We start from the raw sequence: 21,767 nt of genomic DNA on the forward strand, positions 1-21,767 counted from the left end.
CGAGATACTCGCCTTACGGCGATCATGCGTATAAATGGCATATAATATGAGCATTGATTAATTGAATGATAATATTGAATATTTTTAGATTTTTAATTGTGCAGAATTATATTAATTTGTGTCATAAAGGCGAGGACAGTGACGAAACAAATTTTTATTAATGGAATTTTCTCTGATACAATTTTGCATACGTTTCGAGAATTCAATTTATAAACATTCAAAGTCCTTACGAAATTTGGAACTTATCGAGGATTATTAACCTTATGTAAACATACATACACACACACACACACACACACACACACACACACACACACACACACACACACACACACACACACATACACACACACACACACACACACAACAGTGCTATGCCGGCATTTGTAGTCAGCCTTGCATCAGATCTCGTCATCAGCTGCGTTTGAGCGCGTCTCGGGCGCGGTCGACTGTCGTCGACCGGCGTCGACTACCACGTGCCGGGCGACCACGTGATCACGCGTCGAGCTGTCAGATGTGCGCGTCGTAGTGTCATCGTCGCGCGCGATACGCACTCGATACGTACAATTCGCGTCCGTATAAAGAAACACGAAACCCGGTAACCTCGCGCAGTGACCATCTAAACCATTCCCGTCCGTCGATTTCGGATCAACGATTCTCGTGGCTGAAAAGCGTATCTTAACAGGAAGCAGCGACTCACGGACAACAAACACTTAGAAGCGAGCAATATGGCGGCGGAATGTAGTCGCGCGGACTGGTACGTACGATTCGTATATTTTCGCCACATCATTGACTTTCGCGGGAGTAGATTTAATTGCGCGCGAGCATTTCTACTCGAGAGGCGAAACATGTTTACTCCGTCAAAAATGATATCGATTTTGCTTCTGACAAATCGAAATAGTCGATCGAAATAAAATTTCTTTTTTCGCATTCGTGACACGGAAGATCGAACGTTACGTCGGTTTCAAGTCACGTGAGCGAGACTCGAAATACATCGCGTTTGCGTCGTTGACGGAACGCTCGCTCGAATTGGAATGTTCGCGAATCTAAGCGCGAAAACGAGCTCGCTCGTCCGTGATGCGGCCCTTCTCGTTGATCGAGTCTCGATCGAGCTCGCTTTCGCAGTTGTCGGTGAGCGAGTACAGAATCCTGGTCCTGGTCTGGCCGGATTTTGAGGTTATGCGCGCGGTTAGGCACGTCCGCGCTCCGTTAAGATTCACATTGACCTTTGAACTGACTCTGATAACAGTACTTGCACGAGATGTAACGACGGGTTCGGACTGGTAACAAAGATCTCGCGATTAATAACCGCGATATCGCGTGTAGCAGGTCGAAATAATTGAAGGTGTCACGATGATTGATTCACCCTCATTGTGGTACCAGTAAACGTTAGAGAACAGCCTATCGATTATTTTGAATCTACTATATACGTTCCATCTCCATAAAAAAAAAATGTAATGTGACATATGTAGTCAGTTACCGCATGCAACTAGCTCGTGCTAGCACTGTGCTCGTTGTCGATGGACGACGTGACGTGTCTTTATTTCGCAGAGAGTGGCGCTCTTCATAGAAAATACGACTGCTTAAGAAGGTTTCTAGGTTGCCCGACTTGCGTGTGGAATTTAATGACGCGTTGTTTACGTTTACATTGTTCGTAATTATGTTAAGCGCGCTGGCCTAAGCGCGCGTTTTACGCAAAACGCGGGGGAAGTGTGGTCTCTCTTAAAAATACATAGCTCTCTTTTCGCATTCTTTACATAACGGTTTCCACGAAAATCAGCGTTTAACTTTTCTGCGGATTATTTATAGATTGGTCACCGAGACGCGAACGATGCGCCGTATTTCGCTTCCGAAGACGGAGACCAAACTTCGCGATGAAAACAATTTTATCAAATTGCTAAACGGTCTTAAACAATTTTCGTTATTAACTAATAATTACCATAGAATAATTGTAATAATGTTGAGTAATTTCCGTTGTTAAATTTCGGAGCAGAAAACTGAATCGCTCCTCTGCTCCAGTCTGTTTCTCGATGATGTAACTGGAGTAGAACGAGGTTCAAGGCATTAACTTTTTTCTTCATAGCTGTTATTATGTGATGTTATGTGCGAATATCGTCGTATCGCATTTACGAAACATTTATGAACAAAACGGCGAATCATTATCAGTGTTGTTTGCAGGCTCCTAAATTTCGCTCCGTGCCGCTCGTGTGTGTTTTTTCAATGTTGGCATTTTACGTAACATTAAGCTGATGATGTTCTGTTCTTTTCGTCGATAAACAATGCTGTTATTTGTCCATTGCGATAAGAACATGATTATAATGTAGCTAAAAGTTATAAGATTGTTGCAACGTAGCATCGTCAAGGAAAACGACGTAATCTTTTTGCTCGTTGCGATTAGATAACCACATCATTTTTCTCCTCAAGTTGGAAAAATATAAATATATAGCGTAATATAAATACGATGTTATACATATTTTAAAATAATAATTCCTGGAACATTTAATCGTGTTCATTATTCAGCTGTATAATTCTTTCACGCGCTTATTGGTTATCGATGTATGAAGACATCGGTTTACTTTACGCTTTAAAAAGCACGTATCAAAAGCACGTGTCTGCTTGATAGTGAATTTTATTTACGCAATGTGCCAGACAGAACGAATTTAATAATCGACGTGTGACTATGGACTTATGGATTGTTGTGTCTGGAATGCCTTATTTCGAGAGCGTTCGCGCAGAATTTTCATGCCGGATATATTTTACGGCGGCATATTTCGTACACAAACTTGAGGAAAGTCGGCGATAGTGTTTATGCGTAAAGCTAACAGTAGGCATCGATCGCACGAGTGATGCTTTCACTGCTTTCGTGCCGAGAACATTTTGCCCAATGTCAAGTAGCAGCTCTCTCTCTCTCTCTCTCTCTTTGTCTCTCTCTCTCTCTCTCTCTCTCTCTCTCTCTCGTTGTACAATCAATCTTATTAAAGTTCCTAATAGAGGTAAAAATAATTAAACAATTTACATGTAAACACTTTTCTTAATGATATTGTTTATGTGTGACTCATTATTTGTATATTGTATCAGGGAAAGTTGATGTATCATAACATTGAATGTAAATGCATACATTGTCGTATATATATGTCTGACTTTTCGTCTCCCCTCTCTCTCTCTCTCTCTCTCTCTCTCTCTCTCTCTCTCTCTCTCTCTCTCTCTCTCTCCTTCCCTCTCTCTCTCCTTCCCTCTCTCTAGTTGCTGCCAAGTTAAATATAATTTTCGAATAGACATTAAAAGTGACTGTGATTCTGCACGACTAAATTAGCATACGTGTAGAATTTAGGGAAGCTTAAACGCGGCAGAGCGCGCGGCAGTCACGGGGTTGCAGAGGGTTAAGTATAGCTTGCGATGTACACATTATCGCGCGTGTATCTCGTTAGCGCGCTCTAAGTCTTCCCGTGCACGCGTTTCGTTCCGAAGAGATATATAGTAGAGCAAGAATTGTGTCAGTCAAGAGGCGCGAGTCGTCCAATGACACGGCTTAAAATACAAGCCGAATACGTACGCGAGGTCGCATGAAACCGCTTCGTTCTCTCTCTCTCTCTCTCTCTCTCTCTCTCTCTCTCTCTCTCTCTCTCTCTCTCTCTCTCTCGCGTTTCTTCATCAGAATAGACGTCGCGTCTCGAGTGTACTATTTATGTCCGTGCTGTGTAATTACTAACCACCGAATATCGAGCATGTCGTTTTACGACGCGCGATCTTATTACGCACGTCAAGTCCTCGTTTTTTTTTGTCATTGAAATATGATTTTCATTCAGCAATACAGATACAAATTTTTTTGAAAAAGTTTTAAAGTGATGTAGATTGTTATTAAAATTTTAAAAAATATATATTTGTCCTCCGACAAAATTCTGATAGCTGACAAATAAAATATTTCAGATTCCGTCTTGAAGTTATATCGGTTTTTTTTTACATGAACATGCTAATTAAAAATATTATAATTCCTGGCCGTCTTTTTCTACGCGCCTCTGGTCACCTTTGTTCAAGATATATTCGAATCAAGATTCTGCAAATCTGCAAGGAAGATTTCAAGAAGCGCACGAAATTAGGATCAACTCGTTTGTACGTAAACTTTGTACGTCAGTTCTATTGCACTGTGTATTTGTTTTGAAAGTTTTTATCTAAGATTTTCTTGTGTGTACGATGATGCTTTATCACTTTCGTGACGTAACTCTCATGAGTCACCTAAATACTAATGCTTTAAGGACGCTACAGAGGCATTGATGAGTTGATGAGTTAAACGGATAAAGCAAGAAGCGTGTGGCTACTTTCTTTTTAGAAAGTTTTAGTGATATTATCAGAAGCAATGCAATTATTTACAAGCAGCGTATCGTAACATCATATGCTATTCAATGTTTTTGCGTTAGTTTTACTCGTAATTTTTAATTGCGCGAAATTTGGAATATTGTCACAATTTCAATACGAAATTAGAACGTTTTATTTCTTATTAATATTATCGACTGTATGAAATCGTTATTCCTTCTCCTTCTTGTGACGTATCATTTTCTAATATAAGAGTCGTAATTTTAGGTGCGATGGAAGACCTCTCTTTTGGCGGTACGATGACACCTTAAAAGTACCCATGTCCCTTTTTCGTGATAATCGAGAACGACTCATTTCACGTCTCCGAGCAAAGTGTGAAAGTGCTATGGGTACCTTTGTCGTTCTTCAAGGTGGCGTGGATGTTCCCTTCAACGATACGGACATAAATTGGCCCTTTAGGCAGGTGCGTACTTGGCAGCTATTATATCCTTTAACATTTGCCAATAGAAATATAAACGGCTCTCGGATGTTTCAAAATACCAGCATGTGCGAGATTCAAATTTTTCAGATAAAATACTCGAAAATATTTTTTTTTTGTTTTAAAACTCACTCTTGGCGACGAGCCACGATCGTGTCTCTTAATTTTTCAGATAAAATGCACAAAAATATTTTTTTTGTTTTAAGAATACAGTGCAATTTTAGATTTTAAATTTTGTATTTAAATGCAAATTTAGATGCAAGGACTCGAAATTCGACAATCTTTTTTATTAAATTTTGTCTGTAATTTACTGTATATTACTGAACTTTATACTTTCATTGATGATCAGACGTAAGGCTTGTGTGAACCGCGATGAACGAAAGGTCGTTTTTCTTTGTTGTGATTTCTTAGAACTGTAAGTAGAAGTAATGTAAAAAAGCAAAATCTATTGATGAGGGTAGAGAATTCCGAAGATTCAATCGCAATTATATGATTTGGGTTTCACGATTATTTTTGTCGCGCGTTTCTGCCGAAGTAACGACCGTAAATTGAACTTTACCGTAAAATATTCATTATCATTAACGTGAGAAAATTTTTTTAGATCCGTTTCGACTAGAGAGATTATAAAATTACGCGAATACAATTGCAAATTGAATTCGCCGAACTCGGATTGTTTATCGCCAAATGCTCTCGACTGGTACGAAACACATGTTGATAAATTAGTTATCGATAAGATTGGCATGATGAGTATATATGCTTGTGAAAGTTTATGGTATGTTGAGTCAAATAATATATTAAAACTACATTAATAATAACATTTGAATAATTATGTTGACTTTTAAATGATAAAATGTTTATCATTTTTATTATTATTTAGAACATGCTCATTGCATATTAAATTATAACATAAAATTCATAAGATATTACAGAAAAAAAATGTACGGTAATAAAATTAATTAAAAACGACAAAAGTGTTGCCTTGCATTGACTTGTTTATAATTCATTGTAGTAGAAATTCTTTTGGGGCTATCACTCGTGTACAGTCTGACTGATATCAGATAATTTTACGAGGTGCGAAAATCAAATATTATTATCTGACGTGTCTTATCGCGTGATAAATATCGCGGGATTCTTACAAAATAAGGCTGTACATGTTTTAAAACGACTAATGTGATTTTTGTAAATTTTATCAATTTACTGTTATCATATATAATGCAGTTATCTTTTCTCTCTCTCTCTCTCGCTCTCTCTCTCTCTCTCTCTCTCTCTCTCTCTCTCTCTCTCTCTCTTATTCTCACATATTCCGAGATTAATTTAATTTCCCTAGTAACAATACCGCAGCGATGATAATGCAGTGGATATGAATGGCCTGGAAACGTCTGTTGAGGTAGCTGTATTTGGAAGTTTATGAACTCTCGCTTCACATGAATAACTACTCGCTCCACCGGACTATTCTAGGTAGATCGAGTTCCGCTGCATTTACATCGCTGAAAACACGTTCTCATCAAAATCTCATCGGCGAGTCGCCGAAAATCGACGCAAGGAGCGACGATCCGGTCGAGACACGCTCCTGGCGCGCAGACGAAGAGAGAGAGACGCTCTGGCAGATTGCCTTTAAAACCCGCTTTACTAGAACTGAGGTACCGTTCGGCATTCTCTAGAAAAACACACGGCTGCTCCGTTCATCCGTCCATACTCCAGCCGCTTGTGTACGCGCTTTGTTTAGCGATTGACCGTGAATTTTTTAGCGAGTCGCAATATAAAATATTTCCCAGCCATTCTACCAGAAACTTATTTACATTCGCGTACATATACATTTTTAAGTGTACATATATATATTTTTTATCTATTTGTACATGTTTCCGTTTTATTTACTTGCATTACTTTCTTGTTTTTGTATTTTTATTTAAAAATTCTTCAATTTTTAATTCATATTTTATTCATTCTACAAGAAGACAAATGTATTATGTGAAGAAAATTTTCGCCAAGCGATCCAGGCGCGCATAAAAATATATTTTGACCGCAATGTTCCAAGAAATATATATATTTCGGAATTGATTATATTTAACGCTCGCAGAGCGATCTTTTATGTGAACATTTGTGATGCAAATCGCTTATATGATTCAAAGTTTATTCGTCGAAATTATGATTATTTATTGTTATTCTCAGCGATTTAAAGATAACGTTCCAGTGCTTTTCGTGTATATAATTTATTCTTTAATTCACAAATGTACAATTCATGAGACTACGTTATTCAATTAGGTTCGCAACCGCGTTTTGATTTTAATCTGATGTACGTTGCATACAATGTTTTATCGCGGATTGATAGTCATACGCATTCAGCACATTCAGCATTAAACGTGACTATATAATTTGCGACCCAAATTATGCTTCTTGCCAACGAGATCGTTTTGCTTTACGGTAAATTACAGTACGGTAAATCCCTACAACGGCAGAAAGATAGAAATTACATCCAATGAAATGGAATTAAATAATGATGTTTTTACGGTTTAAGATTGTAGCGTCCGAAAAAACCGAATTTAAGCGAAGTAGATTCTCGAGAAGCTCGCTCAATCGCGACTGAAAGATTCGCTTCCTGTTTAAATTCTACCGGTTACATTTCTTTTTATTAGCTACAATCTTTAGCGTGAACATTACCTCAAGATGTTTCAAACCAGTTCGAATTTCTGCTACGCTTGCGTCATTGTTGATCTTTCGAGACGACGTTTGCATCGAGTTTATGAACTCTGCTTAAAATGTATCTCCATCCAATCTCTTTCGAGCATCAGTTCTAGCAGTCGGCGAAACATACATAATCTAGTCTTTTATTTTAAGAATATTTAACGTGGAAAATTAAAAACTCGGACAATTTTCGCGAAATTTCTACGGAAGAGGGTCGGAATATTTGTTGTTCAATCCATAGCTGAAGGCTACATCGGACGCTTCTGCGGGATATCCCGTATGCATGCAATCAAGGCGGTGTTCCAGTTTCTAATTTGACGAATAGCGGGCCGCTCGTTTCTTTGTGCGCGGCGTTCAATCGCTCGACAGTTAAAACGATGTACTCGTGCTGAATCCGATATCGTGATTTTGCCGCGCGATGTTGCGATCAATACGAGACCCTTTCGCCGGATTCTTTCTTAATGCAGCTCTGCGTTAATTCCACCGCCATTGTCGTCATCGTCATCTTGTACATATTCTCGATATGTGTCTGGCTCTTGATACGTCACTCTTGGCGAATAACCACTGATAATATAGTAACAATAATTTTTGAATATAACTTAAAAATTATAATTTCGTAAATTAGTCACGCGATATACAATTTCTAGAAATATTTGAAAGGAAGAAGGAAATTATTCGTATTATTTTGCAGAATAGCCGATCTAATGATATTTTAAGGGGCGCGAGAAAGATCCGCGGGTAAAGTTTATAAAAGTCGTTCGTTAACGCTCCGTACAAAACAGCTGCGTAAGGCAATAGACGTTATCCCTGCTAGTGTGCTTGCAAAATACACGCGCCGTCGTGCGGCTGTGTCTATCTATATACACAGAACTTCTTTAAGATAATACCTGCTGGCTGCGCCGAGAGCGCGTTGACCTGATGGCCGATCGTTCTTAAGACGTTCTCCCGCTCTCTCATTCTCTCTAGCGTCCTCGTCTCTCACAGCTCTCGAACGGAAATGAGAGTCCGAGAATGGCCAGGAGACGGAGAGAGTAAGAAGGTCCAGAGCTCTTGAATCCAAACACAACAAGGCGCAACGCGTTACGACTCGCACGAGCTCACTTGGCTCATTTCTCATCGCTTCACCCTTGGAATTCCGATCTGCCGGATTTTTCGGAACTCACGACGACGACGACGACGACGACGACGACGACAATGATGATAGCAACGGCGGCGGCGATGCTGCCTCCGCCTATGTCGCTAAAGATACGATATCAGGCATATATAGCATCAGGCATTTATAGTAGATTCTCTTCGCAGCTGCACCTGCCGTATTTCTTTTTTTTTTTCTTCCTTTTTCTTCCACGTGCGAGCATATAACTTGTTTCCAGGGTTATAATTTTAATCCTGGATTATTCCATTTGTTTAACAGTCCATTAATACCGAGTGAAGTTTTATTCAGAGAACAATTTTATTTGTAAATAAATATATAATTTTTTGAATAAATATTTCTGTCAATAAATCAATTGGAACCAACATAAGCTTAGCTAGCTGATTCTATTTATTCTATTTATTTAAGAGATAACAACGAGACAAAAGGGATGAATCAATATGAAATTCGAAAATAAAATTGCACTGATGTTACTTCATCGATCTCGAAAATAATATTTTTTATTTCTCAATGAATTTCCTTCTCTTTTATTATATTTCTTTTTTCCTTATTAAATCCACAAATAAATAATTTTTTAATTTGAATAATCCGGGAAGAGGAATACTGGCACAAGAAAGCGAAAAGGTCTTTGAGGATGCCTTTAGGTGACCTCGACATTTGTGACTGATAAAAACAGCCGAACGATGGAAACCAGGAACGGCATTTCCGCTTCGGCCATCTCGAACGAAGGGGAAGCGTCGGAGCAGCCGCGCGTGGACGCACTCGCGTGATCCTGTTTCCTGTACAAGCTTTTTCGAAGTCTTGGTCGAGGAATCCAAGGTCCGGCCGGGCGTGAGACCGCCGCGGAGAATCCGTTGCAGTATTTTTATCGCGCTCGAGACAAAAAAAAGGGAGGAGCACAAAGGAATTAGCTATTGGAAAGCTGAGAGAAATTCCGTTAGTCGGCGATCCGTATCCTTCGTTCGGAAAGGAGACCGACGAGTCCAGGACTTTGCTTCGCACGATTGCGAAACGTCGTCCATTAGAAGTCGAGAAAAATCTTTGACAACCAGGGGAGCGCGTCATCGGCCGTACCTGGCGTCGGCGGCGATATCAGCATATCTTTACAAATGCGAGCGGAACACTCGGTGTTGCCGACGTGTGCCGCCGGTATCGATTTCTCACGTAATATCGCGTGATGACCTATTTGCATGAGGAAGTCGAGGAGGAATAAACACCGCGACATTCGATTTCGAGAATGGAACGTTCGCCTCCGAGAAACGGGAACGCGTGGAAACGCCGTAAATATTATGTCGCAGACGTTCCCCGTCTCACCAAACGTCGTTCTTCATTTCGATCACGCAAGCGGTTATCGATTTTGTAATAAAAGAGAAACGTTTATCTCACATATGTATCTTTTTTATTATTCTTTTATTACTCTTTATTATTCCGTTACATCTTTATGGACTCTTTGCTGAATTTGAAATTTTTACGTGACGTAATGGATTTTACGTGCCTTTATTCGTAATGATATTAAAATTTGAATGATATACTTGTATCGTCGTGCACATACTATTTCTAGAAATAGTTATTTAAAGAGATGCTAGACATCATGTCGCTATTATTACACGGCGGTTTTCTTCCGAAGAAAACTCTATTGTCCAACGTCGCTGTCGCGACTTCCGTATTCTTTCGCAGCTCCTATATAGTTTGATTTGTTCTCTTTATCAGGAATCGTTCTTCCAATGGTGCTTCGGCGTGGAAGAACCGGACTGTTACGGCGCTCTCGACCTGGGCACACTTGGTACCTCGATTCTCTTTGTGCCGAGGCTACCGCACGAATACGCAATTTGGCAGGGCAAACTGCACACTCTGGACGACTTCAAAGAGCGATACGGCGTGAACGAGTGTTACTACACTGACGAGATTGCGCGCGTGTTGAAGGAAAAGCGAGCACACCTTTTGCTCACGCTGGTAAGTCGCGCCTGGGAACAGATGGACGTTCATTGGACTCGCTGCTTTCCTGTCTGCCTTCTCCGCAGGTACAGAAGAGTGCTCAATCTGGGGATGAGGTCTAAATCTAAAAATAATTGCAATTTTATGTCCGCGCGATTTTTCATTATTCTCGTAGCGCAACTAAAGTCGTTTGTTCTCTTTTACTAAGGCGCGATGTAATTATTAAAGAGGATAAAAAAGAAACAAAAACTTGTGAAAGGATCCCCGGATTGAGCACCTTCCTTTGCGTGCATGTGTGTGTGTGTGTCTGTGTCTCGCGATAAGCGAGCCGCCGCGGCGTGCCTCGTGACGTTTACCTTCGCCTCCTTCGCGACTATCTGCCTCTACAATGTGTCGAGAAAGTCGACACATTGCGTCGGTCGGTCTGGTTTTGCCAGACTCCGCTCGCGTTAATGTGATCTCCGGAGAGGATGCTCCCCTTTACCAACGACATTTACCAAACGAATGCGAACGCGCCGCGTACGCGTACGTGTGAATTTTTGTCGGCATTGTCGTCTCCAATTAGAGGCACCCGTCCAGCGCACCTCATTCACACGATTCGCGGCATTTGTCACGACTCGGATGAATGTTTGCCGAGACGGGGGCAAATCGTCTGACGTCGCCTTCCCCGGGATGACTTACCAGTCCTGTTCTCTCTGTATGTACAGCGAACGCGGCGCGCTGTACAGATGATAGTTACAAAAATCCTCGCCGTAATAATACCCCGTGCGAAATACCGCGTGCGTTTAAAGGCCGCCCTGTTGCTACGCGGATTAAAATTACGGTGGATTTAGCAGAATACCAGAATGCATTCCTTACGCCTGGCTCTATGCAACGCGTTCGTTTGCCAAATGGGCGATGCGTGCAAATATGTCACGTTTATTCGATGTATTTTATCATTCTCCTCTCAAAGAAGAATAGAATTTAAAAGAAAAGACGCGGGCGATTCATTTTACTTTGCTTGGAATTTGCATTTATTTGTTTTCTGTTCTCTACAGTTTGCTCTCGTACTGTCTTTTGCCCGGATTTAAGTCCGAGTTTATTCTCGATCCATTTTATAGTTTAGAAAATTAAAGCGGTTAAAGATATAAATTAAAGCAGCCAAAGGCACGGTTTTGATAAAAAAAAGGAATAATACGACAGCAGCGCGTGTAACACTTTTACCCGAAGCTTGATGACACGCTGAATGCAGTGCGGTGTAATAACATGGAATATTTCACTCGATTCGCGACCTCGTGCCTGCAACCTGGACAGCAGGTAAAAACCGATTCGTGACTATTTGCATAGCTCGTTGCTCTGTTGTGACACAGATATCGCGTTTCGTAGCACGTAGATCGCGTTGAAAAAAGCGACCGATAAATTTTTCAAACATTCCCTATCTAACGAGCAATAATTTGTCCCTAGTCGCAGTGCATCAATGACAACGTAACTAGGTGACCGCGGGTATTACGAGCGACCCGAACTATACAAGTACATTATATGAAATGCTTATCTGATAGCGCGCCGTCGCAAATAGATTTCGCGTCGCCAAGTTCGAAAGATATACGGCTGGCCTCGTATCGATTGTAACCAACAATGCGGAGAATATTCCATTTTCAGCGAACTGATAGAGGATACTCAATATAGATGTGAAATAATTGATACCGCTAATACAACAAACGCTATTATTTTGAGAAACGCTTTATTTCAGAAATGTTGAAGATAATTTCCTCGCTATGTGACTTTTTATGGAGTTTACGTATCTAATTTAACCACACGTATATGTTGTATTGACCTTTCCCGTTAGCTGATCCCTATCTTCTATATCTTTATCTTTAGGAAGTATATTTATTTCTCTCAATAGAGAGACAGAGAGAGAATATTCTACGAGGAGATATTCCGTTTGCATAGCAGAACGTATAGTTTGGATAGTAGAACGTGAATAATAGGGTGTTCAAATAATAGAATATCCCGTGGAGATTCGTATAAAGAGATTCTATTGTATTCATATCAAAAAGCTTTCTGACACAAGCTTTATTTTTACACCTGGATACATATCTATCTTATAGATTCTTAAATTTCTCAAATTAAAAATGAATGCATATTTTTTTCACGTTCAGAATATTTATAGAAAACACGCCACAAGTTACATTAGCTCTTGCGATAACAGAAGTTTGCGATAGCTATGAAAAACACTGATTATTTCGGAAAATATAAAGCTTAGAGGCATTGAATTTCGTACAACAAATTCATTATATCTTTATGGCAAATTTTGCGATTTCCGTGATGTAAGCGACCGAATAGTAAAGTTATTTGATAAATTCGCGGAACTTAGTTTTACTAATATACCGCGGGAACACGCAATTTAAACCAATTTGGGGCAATTCAAAGCGTTTTGTGCGATCCTCGTAGTGCGCATTAGACGATCCTACGTTCGCATGGTTTACGTGAAGCCAGTGAAACCAATTTTCTACCTTGCGCGACAGAACGAAGATATTTTCTAGGAATCGTAACGCACGATTATAGTAGCCGACTCGTACTTATTGAGTGTTGTGTATGGCACACCCTCTCGTCCCGTCAAGTAAATTGACACAGAACTGTCAGTGTGTTTATCTAGCATGGTCGGATTAATCGAAAACAAGCTCGCAGATGTCATTAGTGCACCACAATAGCCACGAGAGAGAGAGAGAGAGAGAGAGAGAGAGAGAGAGAGAGAGAGAGAGAGAGACGGGGCATTTAAACCGCCGTCTATATCGAAAATCGATTCGGCTATCCTATTCACATTTGTAGAAATTCTTAAAACTCTGCGAAACACGCGAAACACGGAGAACAGTGGTTGTCTATCAATCGCCGCCGATGAGAATAAATCGCAATATTTAATATCGAGATATTTTATTTCGAGGCGAGGCTATCTTTGACGTGAGGATCCGAATTTTGTTATTTTTACTGTTTACTCGGATTCGTCTAGTCATCTAGGCTAGGGTTTGTGTATTGGCACAGAGATATCGAGTAGTTTCTAGTAGCGGGTCTGCTATATAGACTCCAGCCTTGAATCTTCTCCCTATTTTCAGTACCGTTCAATAAATCGAATCATCGCGAAACTCGGTAGGAAAAACTAATATTTAATGTCTTCGTGGAAAGTGTTGTTTTGCTGAAACGCGCGGAATGACGGACACATGAATAAGAGATGGAACAAGACTCGGTGTTTGTCGTAAGCGATCGCGAGCGTCTTGCATTATTTTAAAACGTGTGAGAACGAAGCGTCCAACGTTTGTAAGATCGAGATCGGCATTACGGAACTCTTTCTCACGAGACATTTCAAGATTTCACGTTGTGACGTTATTTAACGTTAACGTTATATGGCTCAAGTTTATGGATAGGCAAAATTGTAGTAAATCCGTTTTACATTTCTTTACATCGCACTTATCATTATCTCACCGTAGTGTGAGAGTAAGTTGTAATTTCTTCGAGATAATTCATCCAACGTTAAAATTTTAATCTTTGATGTTTCAAAAACTGAAAATTGCAAGCCGATCGGCGTTTTGTTAAATACAATCCTTACGCAATGTTTCATGTAACCGAGAACCTTTTTTTTTTTATTTCACAGCTTGGCGTTTAGTCTTCGATTTGGTTTATTTTTAAAGATTAACGTAACTGTTATACAATCTAAGATACGTGATATCAAGTGTTTCTAGTTACGACACGATTGAGATAATTATCCGTAATTTTAATATTTCCGTTTCAAGTATAAATTTTGTGTGCGCGATCAACATATTTGTTTCATATACGCGCGATAAGATGAAAACATGTGATAACTAATTTTTGTTTATTCCGTTGTTAAATCGTTAATATGAAATTACTCGCTTGGACTTTAATCGTTAATTATATTGTTGAATATTGTTTGCAAACAATGCTTGCCAAGCCGATTATCACCCGACAATACGATATTCATGCATGACAAAGCTAATTTAATGGTTGATAAACACGAATGGAAACAAAATGATTCATACCGGTTGGAATATATCATCAAACCGGTGTGTTTATCGTGTACATGTAAATATATGTGCGTCATCGCACAAGGATCATGACAAAATCTTGTTTCAAAATTCTTAATTTTTAAATTCACATAATATCAATCTATCGTAAAAACATTATCAAAATTGTAAGAATTCTTTAAATTTAAGTTTGATATTGCAGACGCACCACGTACACGATTTATACACGGAAAAGATAATTTTGTTAAAAAAAAATCTAAAAATTTGGCCAGATATAGATTTTTAGAAAATAATTTTCTTGGGCCTTTAAAATTATTACGTACGACATTCAAATTGATTGCTAGAAGCTCAAACACATTTTTGCACATTATTGTCATTTTTAAACATCTTATGTAATAATCTTGACGGTCCAATGAAATTATTTTCTAAAAAATCTATATCTGGCCAAATTTTTAGATTTATCAGCAAAACTTTTTTTCCGTGTAGCATATGTTCGAAAAGTTAAAAATTCCTTTTCCTCTGGTTACGGTCTTGTCGCCAGGCATGCTACCGTTCGATCGATATCGGTTAGACATTTATGATTGCCGATAGACTGGCGAGATACATGATATCCGCATGGCAAATGAGACAAGTTTGGGAAGGGATCACAGGACGTTACATCATGATCCCCATCGGGCGCGAGATTAAAGTTCGTTCGAGGTTCATTCAAGCGCCTGGCAGAAATAGGCACGGGTATAATCGACGACGGGCGAGTCACAATGCAACCTTTCATGCCTAGCAATATCACACGCGCATACACGCGACACCGAGGTATATCCGAGGTATATATATATATATATAGGTGTAGGGAGGCAGTTGCACACGCGTGTATCACAGAATAAAATATCTAATTATAGAGACAGACGACGGGAGTTGTCGTATCTGACCTTTGTAAAATGTATTATGCAAAGAAAAAAAAAAAAAGAGAAAAAAAAGAATAACATTTAGAACTTGCAGATATAGACTCTGCGAAAGTTTAGAAACCGCTTTGAATTAACATAAATAAATTTAAATCGCGCTCATAAATAAGTGATAAATTTTATTTTCGCGGTGATTGACGAGTCATCGCGGTATCGAGAGAGCTGTAATGTTACACGTATAATTACGTGTACGATCAGTCTGTCGCTGGTAAAATAAATACTCTACTGTCACAGCAGCGTTATATACTAGTTCTCGGTATTGATAAACACTTGTCTCCCATACTACTTTTATAGACCGGCTATATGTGGCGATCCCGTCCGCAAGTCTAATTATGATTACATTGCAAATACGGCATTGCTACCGCATATTTTTATGCGACACGTTGCATGGCCTTTTGCAATATCCGATACAACAAATGCTGACAGGCACATTTGCGGCGCGGTACTCACTATTTAGCCGAAACCAAACATTTTTATTTCTCAGCGAAAAACGATTAATGCTCTCCAATATCGCAAGCGTGCGCAAAAAGTGCTCGCTAACTAGCGTCATTATGCAGGTGCACAATTTGACATGTATCGTGTAAAAATTAACTTTGCGATCGCGTTTACGCAAGGAACTATTATGCGCAAAACGCGATGTATGTAAAAACTACTGTCATAGCACATGCAATCTGTATGAGAAATCTCTCATATCCCATTTAATATTTAAACAGGATTTAGAATTCCAAATTTATTATTGCAATAAAGCTGATATTTCAGATCCGAATATCGCATATCGGGTGTCGCGGCGTATAATTTAACATACGGATTAATCGGTTAATCGGTTAATTAATGCGTAACGCATTAAGAATTTATGTGGACGTTATCATTCATTGAAATACGTAACGTTATCACGCATGTAGCCTTCACGCGGACGTAGAAATCGATGGCACAGAAACGGCTTTGTTTCGCTTCCGACTCCGGATGAGGACTGCTTTCTCTATTCTGACTTGAATCTGAATTACGTAAGGCTTGCTTTTACTCTGACCCGCTCGTGAAAACGCGCGCTCAAACCATACCACCGATTACAATATGATCGTTTCCTTTTCTCTCCTTTGCGCTTTGCAGAACGGCAGAAACAGCGATAGCGGATTGTTGGCGCACGAAGCGACTTTCGACGGTATCGCCGAGTGAGTATGACGATGAATCACGTTAAAATTAGAACGACATGGCCGGACAAGAATAATTTAATTACGAATTTTCTTATAGATTTCAGGTGGATAATAGCATCCTGTATCCGGAAATATGCGAGTGGTAAGTGTATCGATTTTATTTTGCGACGATAATAAATTTTGCAATCTGTTCTCTGCTAAACACGACTCTCGAAAAATAAGATAATAGCGTGTAGCAAATCTGGTGTATGTGTAGATACTTGAATGATAAAACACAATTAACATAACGAGATAAAAATTATGTCGAATTAAAAGAATGAAGTTTTATAAGCTTGATTTTTTGTTATTTATATTGATTGCACATTGATTGTCTAAAAGAAGAATCAGTGTCGCCATCGGCTGGTCGGTTCGTGGAATTATAAACGTTGCTACATCGGTATACAACTTTGACAGCTTTCTATTGGGTTATGACATGCAACTATTTTTTAAATTTTATTATTAACTTAATTTTAATTTGACACGCATAACAAAAAAATCAAAAATAAAAAATAATTAAATCAGTTACTTCTCTGTGACATTACAATCGTTCATGGCTCGAAGAATAAAGAAGAATCTTTGGACATTTTTGTTTTTAAGGAAATTATTGAATGTCAAGTATTAAATATGCGTGATTTGAGATATAACAGAGAAAGGTAAAAATGGGAAGGTTATTAGTGCAACATATTATTGAATTTATAATTGTTATTATAGATGAGAGTCTCGAGCCATATACGCTGGGGAAATCTTTCTACGAGAATATTCGCGCAACCATTCAATTTGGTGTCCAAATTTAAAAAGAGATGTTTCGAATCAAGTGTGCTTGATTACGATGGGACACAGTTGACTCAGACGAATATTTTCGTACAAGAGGGCACGCGTATACAAGAAGTTCCCTTAATAGTCAAGAAGATTACTAACATCGAATGTCTTCTCGACAAACAAAGCAGAAGAACTGTTGAATCGAATAAAAATAAAAAACCTGCGATAATCCATAAGAAAAGTATCCCATATTCTATCGACACGAGCGTGATTAAGAATGAGCCTCTAAAACATAGTATTAGTATAGAGACCGATGAAGGGACGGCGATACTTTTTTTCTCTGACATCGAGCGTTTAAAAAATACGGATATGGAGCAGATTTTGGATGCGATTAATTCGGGAAATATGGATAAAAGAATGTATTCTTTGTTGGAGAACAAGATGACAGACGAGATAAACTCCCGGATAGCGCTCCAAAGTTTGAAAAAGATGATAGAGTTGGAAAGTGGGTGGTATCGATATCGGAAAACTTCATCAAATCTTCAAATATCTGCAGAGGCCATCAATAGAGACGTTATTTTGCGACAGCTCGTAAATTTGATTGTCAAAAGTCGAGATAATGAGATGATATTACAAGGACTAAAGGCATTAAAGAGAGACAAATTTAGCCCTTCAACGAATATTTACAAAGACAGAATGTGCAACGAAGTTATGATTAGAATCACAGACGGTGAGTTTACTATGTCGCAATTAATTAGAGCAGTGAAAATTCTAGCTAATTACGAACAGTCCAAGTACAGAAATTGCATTGACATGCTGTGGGTTGGTTTGACGTGCAGGCAGCAGGATATTAAACCAGATCTATTAGTGCCGTTATTCAGATCATTGAAATATTTTCGACGAAGTAAGGACATGGTACAGATCATTTTGGAAAAGAAACTCTCGGAGCAGTGGTTAAAGTTGACCGGCTCGCAGATGGCCAACATACTGAACTGTCTTTACTGGAAGGAGTCCGCAAAGGAATGTCTACGGAGTGCCAGTAAATGGGCAAGTGTGAGCATGACCACTTCCACTCAGAAGGATCTCATCAATTTTATTGGCTGTTTACACACGAAGAAATATATTGATGAAAATATAGAACAAGCATTGGCGAGATACGTAACAGCTAAGGGTATTGAGATGAAAGATCCTAATTTAATCGCCTCCATCATGAATTACTGTAAAGATTTACAAGTTAGAAATCCGTACGTTTTCGCCGAATGTGGAAGATATTTTATGAGACACGGAATGGAAATTCCGCCTACGTTATTGTCTTCTATTCTCGCCCCGTTTGGATTATTGAATCTACAACCACCGGATCCGTTTGAGTTTTGGAAGACGTTCGACGAGGTGATGTCCGTGAGATTTTCAGATATGAAGCTGAACGAAACTCTAGATATTCTTCTCTCTTGCACGTATCTCGAAAGATATCCTATTAAGCTTTTGGATAAAGTCTTCAGTTCGTATCTTATGAGTAGGCTGCAAACTCAAAGGGACGCACCTGTCGTCAATCGATTGAAAACAAAATTAAAATTATTCGATGCGACCATGTCATTAGAGTGTAAAGATTATCGTGGCAGCCCAATTAACTTAGACAGAAATACAAAGTCCTTGTGTTTAGATATGAGAATCAGAGGTATTATTAATAAAATATATCAACCACTGGCGCACTTGGTAGGTGGCGAGCATAAATTAAGCAGAAGCGTGGTTTTGAACAGGCTGCCTCTCATAAATTTCTATATCTTAGACATTCTGATACATCCGCTCTTAAAATCAACGTCAGTTTTTAATCTAAATCTACATAAAAAGAAGAATATTAATACCGCAATTTTAATCCATTTACCCGAATACTATTGCTGGAATTCGCAGCACTTGACAGGGCCGCAGATAATGAGAAAACGGCAAATTAGAAAATTGGGTTTCCGAGTTGCATATCTAGATTATATGAAACTGACAGAAGTCGTAGATCAGGACGACAAATTGTTATCTTATTTGTCACAAAGACTAGACGCCGTCGAAGATGCTTTATAAGTCATTCCATGTGAAACGTGTATTTAGACAGATGCATAAATTTGTAGATAAAACTGCAACGAAACTCATTGTAACTACATACATATTCCTCTAGCAAATAGTAAAACATTGTATCTTAAATAGGGAATAAATGTCTGCAAGAAATTTATAGCTATTTTTAAAGTAACGTAGTTTTTGTAAATTCTTCTTTTTACTTTTGTACAGCCGGGTGATAAAGTCTCCTCAAGAAATTGAGGTATTGAGGTACGTGTGCAAGATAAGTTCGGAGGCGCACAAGATCGTAATGCGTTCTGTGCGCCCTGGGATTCCAGAATACAAGGCAGAGGCTTGGTTCTTGCATTATGTATACGCCATGGGAGGGTGCAGACATGTGTCTTACACATGCATCTGCGGATCCGGACATAATTCCTCTATATTGCATTATGGTCACGCTGGCGCACCGAATAATAAAGTCATACAGGATGGAGATATGTGGTAAGATTTCAATTCATTATAGTATTAATCTTTTCCTCGTTATAACTTGTGTGTGTGTGTGTGTGTGTGTGTGTGTGTGTGTGTGTGTGTGTGTGTGTGTGTGTGTGTGTGTGTGTGTGTGTGTGTGTGTGTGTGTGTGTGTGCAATGTTTGTATAATAGTTTCTTTGCATAATTCTTCTCTCTGTTGACTGTTTGACAGTTTGTTCGACATGGGCGGCAACTATTGCGGATATGCGGCTGACATCACGTGCAGTTTTCCAGCTAATGGGAAATTTACTGAGGATCAAAAGCTGGTTTACAACGCTGTGCTGAAGGCACGCGACGCAGTGATCGCAGCTGCGAAGCCAGGAGTCGCCTGGACAGATATGCATCTTTTGGCGAACAGAGTCATGTTAACATCATTGAAAGAAGGTGGATTGCTGATCGGTGATGTCGAGGATATGATAAAAGCTGGTCTGAATGAAGTGTTTCAACCTCATGGATTGGGTCACTTGCTGGGACTGGATGTGCATGATGTCGGTGGCTATTTGCCTGGTCACCCTGAACGTTCGAAGGACGCGGGAGTGAGAAAGCTGAGAACAGCAAGGGCATTGCTCGCCGGAATGTTTCTTACCGTAGAACCAGGCTGTTATTTCATAGATTGCGTAAGTGTAGAGATAATTAAAAAATAGTTTTTGTAAAAACTCTTTAAAATCAGTTTTTCAGAATATTCACAGATAATAATTTTTATTATTATATAGTTGCTCGATGCAGCTCTAACCAATCCCAACCAGTCGAAATTCCTCGTGCAGGAACAATTACAAAGATTTCGCGGTTTTGGCGGTGTTAGGATCGAGGATGACGTCCTTATAACGGAAACTGGAGTAGAAAATATGACTGACGTTCCTCGCACGTAAGCATTTATTCTGCATTTATTGCAAATATCGTTTATTAGAACGAACTAACTTGCAATTTTCAATGTATTTCAGGGTCGAAGAAATAGAATCTTTCATGCAGAGTTGATCGGTCAAGAAGGATTTCGAAGGATTTGCAGATTTCCAAGAAAGAAATGAAAAGTTGAATAATTCTTCTATTATGCGTATCAATTAATTGCATAAATACAATTGTGATATAATAAGATAGATAAATATAATAAGATATATATATATATATATAGTTTTTTACAAGATATAAAATTGCATATATATTTGTATTGATTATCATTTATACGTAAATGTACTGAATAAAACAAGAGACTGCAATAATATAATACCACGATGTTATAGCATAGCGTTAAATCGATATCTTTGTGCGGTTATCGCGTAGAAAGACTTTTCAAACCCACGCGTCTACACGTGCAAGACTTTCATGCTAATGACTTAAGTTAAAACAGATTTAGGATTATCGATAAAAGTCATTCTTTGCTGATGATGTGTATTTCGGAGTAGCCTTGGTGACAGTGAAATTGAAAATAATTTTAACTTTAGATACGTTAGCATTATAATCACGAAGGATTAGGGTTCAATTTAGTAGATACTTTTTTTATCACGTAAACTGTGGCCTTTCGTGTCTCAGACTTTCATTACGGGTTGGAAATTCGCGCGTGCTGATTACAACTCGTATTACGTGTATATCGCGCATTTGTTCAAGCGAAATCTAAATGCGAGTATTATCGCATTTAGATATTATGAACACTTTAAAGTTGCGTGACCAATGTATACATATACATATGTTGCACATCAAATATGAACATCAAATAGAGCATC

At 38.9% G+C, this 21,767-nt stretch overlaps 3 protein-coding genes across 4 annotated transcripts; 2 read left to right on the forward strand and 1 right to left on the reverse strand.

The window, feature by feature from the left end:
• The first annotated feature begins 612 nt into the window (after positions 1 to 612).
• Dip-C (dipeptidase C) lies at positions 613 to 21,271 on the forward strand. Of its 2 annotated transcripts, none has more exons than XM_089080937.1 (9): positions 613 to 757; positions 4,579 to 4,774; positions 10,332 to 10,574; positions 16,636 to 16,697; positions 16,777 to 16,821; positions 19,752 to 20,021; positions 20,222 to 20,666; positions 20,763 to 20,914; positions 20,991 to 21,271. In XM_089080937.1, the coding sequence occupies exons 1-9, from the start codon at positions 729 to 731 to the stop codon at positions 21,022 to 21,024; spliced, it is 1,476 nt and encodes a 491-aa protein (XP_088937063.1). In that variant the 5' UTR covers positions 613 to 728; the 3' UTR covers positions 21,025 to 21,271. The 2 variants fall into 2 exon arrangements, with proteins under 2 accessions (XP_088937063.1, XP_088937062.1); XM_089080936.1 differs by lacking the exon at positions 613 to 757 and adding an exon at positions 774 to 4,110.
• Positions 6,984 to 10,332, reverse strand: LOC148935766 (uncharacterized). Its single transcript, XM_089080939.1, has 2 exons — positions 8,359 to 10,332; positions 6,984 to 8,035 (listed from the first exon to the last, which is right to left on the reverse strand). Exons 1-2 carry the CDS (start codon positions 8,586 to 8,588, stop codon positions 7,930 to 7,932), a joined length of 336 nt encoding a protein of 111 aa, XP_088937065.1. The 5' UTR covers positions 8,589 to 10,332; the 3' UTR covers positions 6,984 to 7,929.
• On the forward strand, positions 10,541 to 19,691 carry LOC148935767 (FAST kinase domain-containing protein 3, mitochondrial). Its single transcript, XM_089080935.1, has 4 exons — positions 10,541 to 10,574; positions 16,636 to 16,697; positions 16,777 to 16,821; positions 17,430 to 19,691. The coding sequence occupies exons 3-4, from the start codon at positions 16,813 to 16,815 to the stop codon at positions 19,545 to 19,547; spliced, it is 2,127 nt and encodes a 708-aa protein (XP_088937061.1). The 5' UTR covers positions 10,541 to 10,574; positions 16,636 to 16,697; positions 16,777 to 16,812; the 3' UTR covers positions 19,548 to 19,691.
• Positions 21,272 to 21,767: the final 496 nt, after the last annotated feature.

This window comes from Pogonomyrmex barbatus, unplaced genomic scaffold, assembly GCF_055798465.1.
Source record: "Pogonomyrmex barbatus isolate J1 unplaced genomic scaffold, ASM5579846v1 scaffold4, whole genome shotgun sequence".
Classification (NCBI taxonomy): Eukaryota; Metazoa; Arthropoda; class Insecta; order Hymenoptera; family Formicidae; genus Pogonomyrmex; species Pogonomyrmex barbatus.

Bases quoted from the DNA above. Each gene is read 5' to 3' on its own strand.
- Dip-C (XM_089080936.1), top strand. From the start codon at position 3,962: ATGAACATGCTAATTAAAAATATTATAATTCCTGGCCGTCTTTTTCTA. The intron at 4,111-4,578 runs GTACGTAAACTT...TCGTAATTTTAG, and splicing joins AAATTAGGATCAACTCGTTT to GTGCGATGGAAGACCTCTCT. The intron at 4,775-10,331 runs GTGCGTACTTGG...TCTCTTTATCAG, and splicing joins TAAATTGGCCCTTTAGGCAG to GAATCGTTCTTCCAATGGTG.
- LOC148935766 (XM_089080939.1), bottom strand. From the start codon at position 8,588: ATGAGAAATGAGCCAAGTGAGCTCGTGCGAGTCGTAACGCGTTGCGCC. The intron at 8,036-8,358 runs GTATTATCTTAA...CTATATTATCAG, and splicing joins GCTCTCGGCGCAGCCAGCAG to TGGTTATTCGCCAAGAGTGA.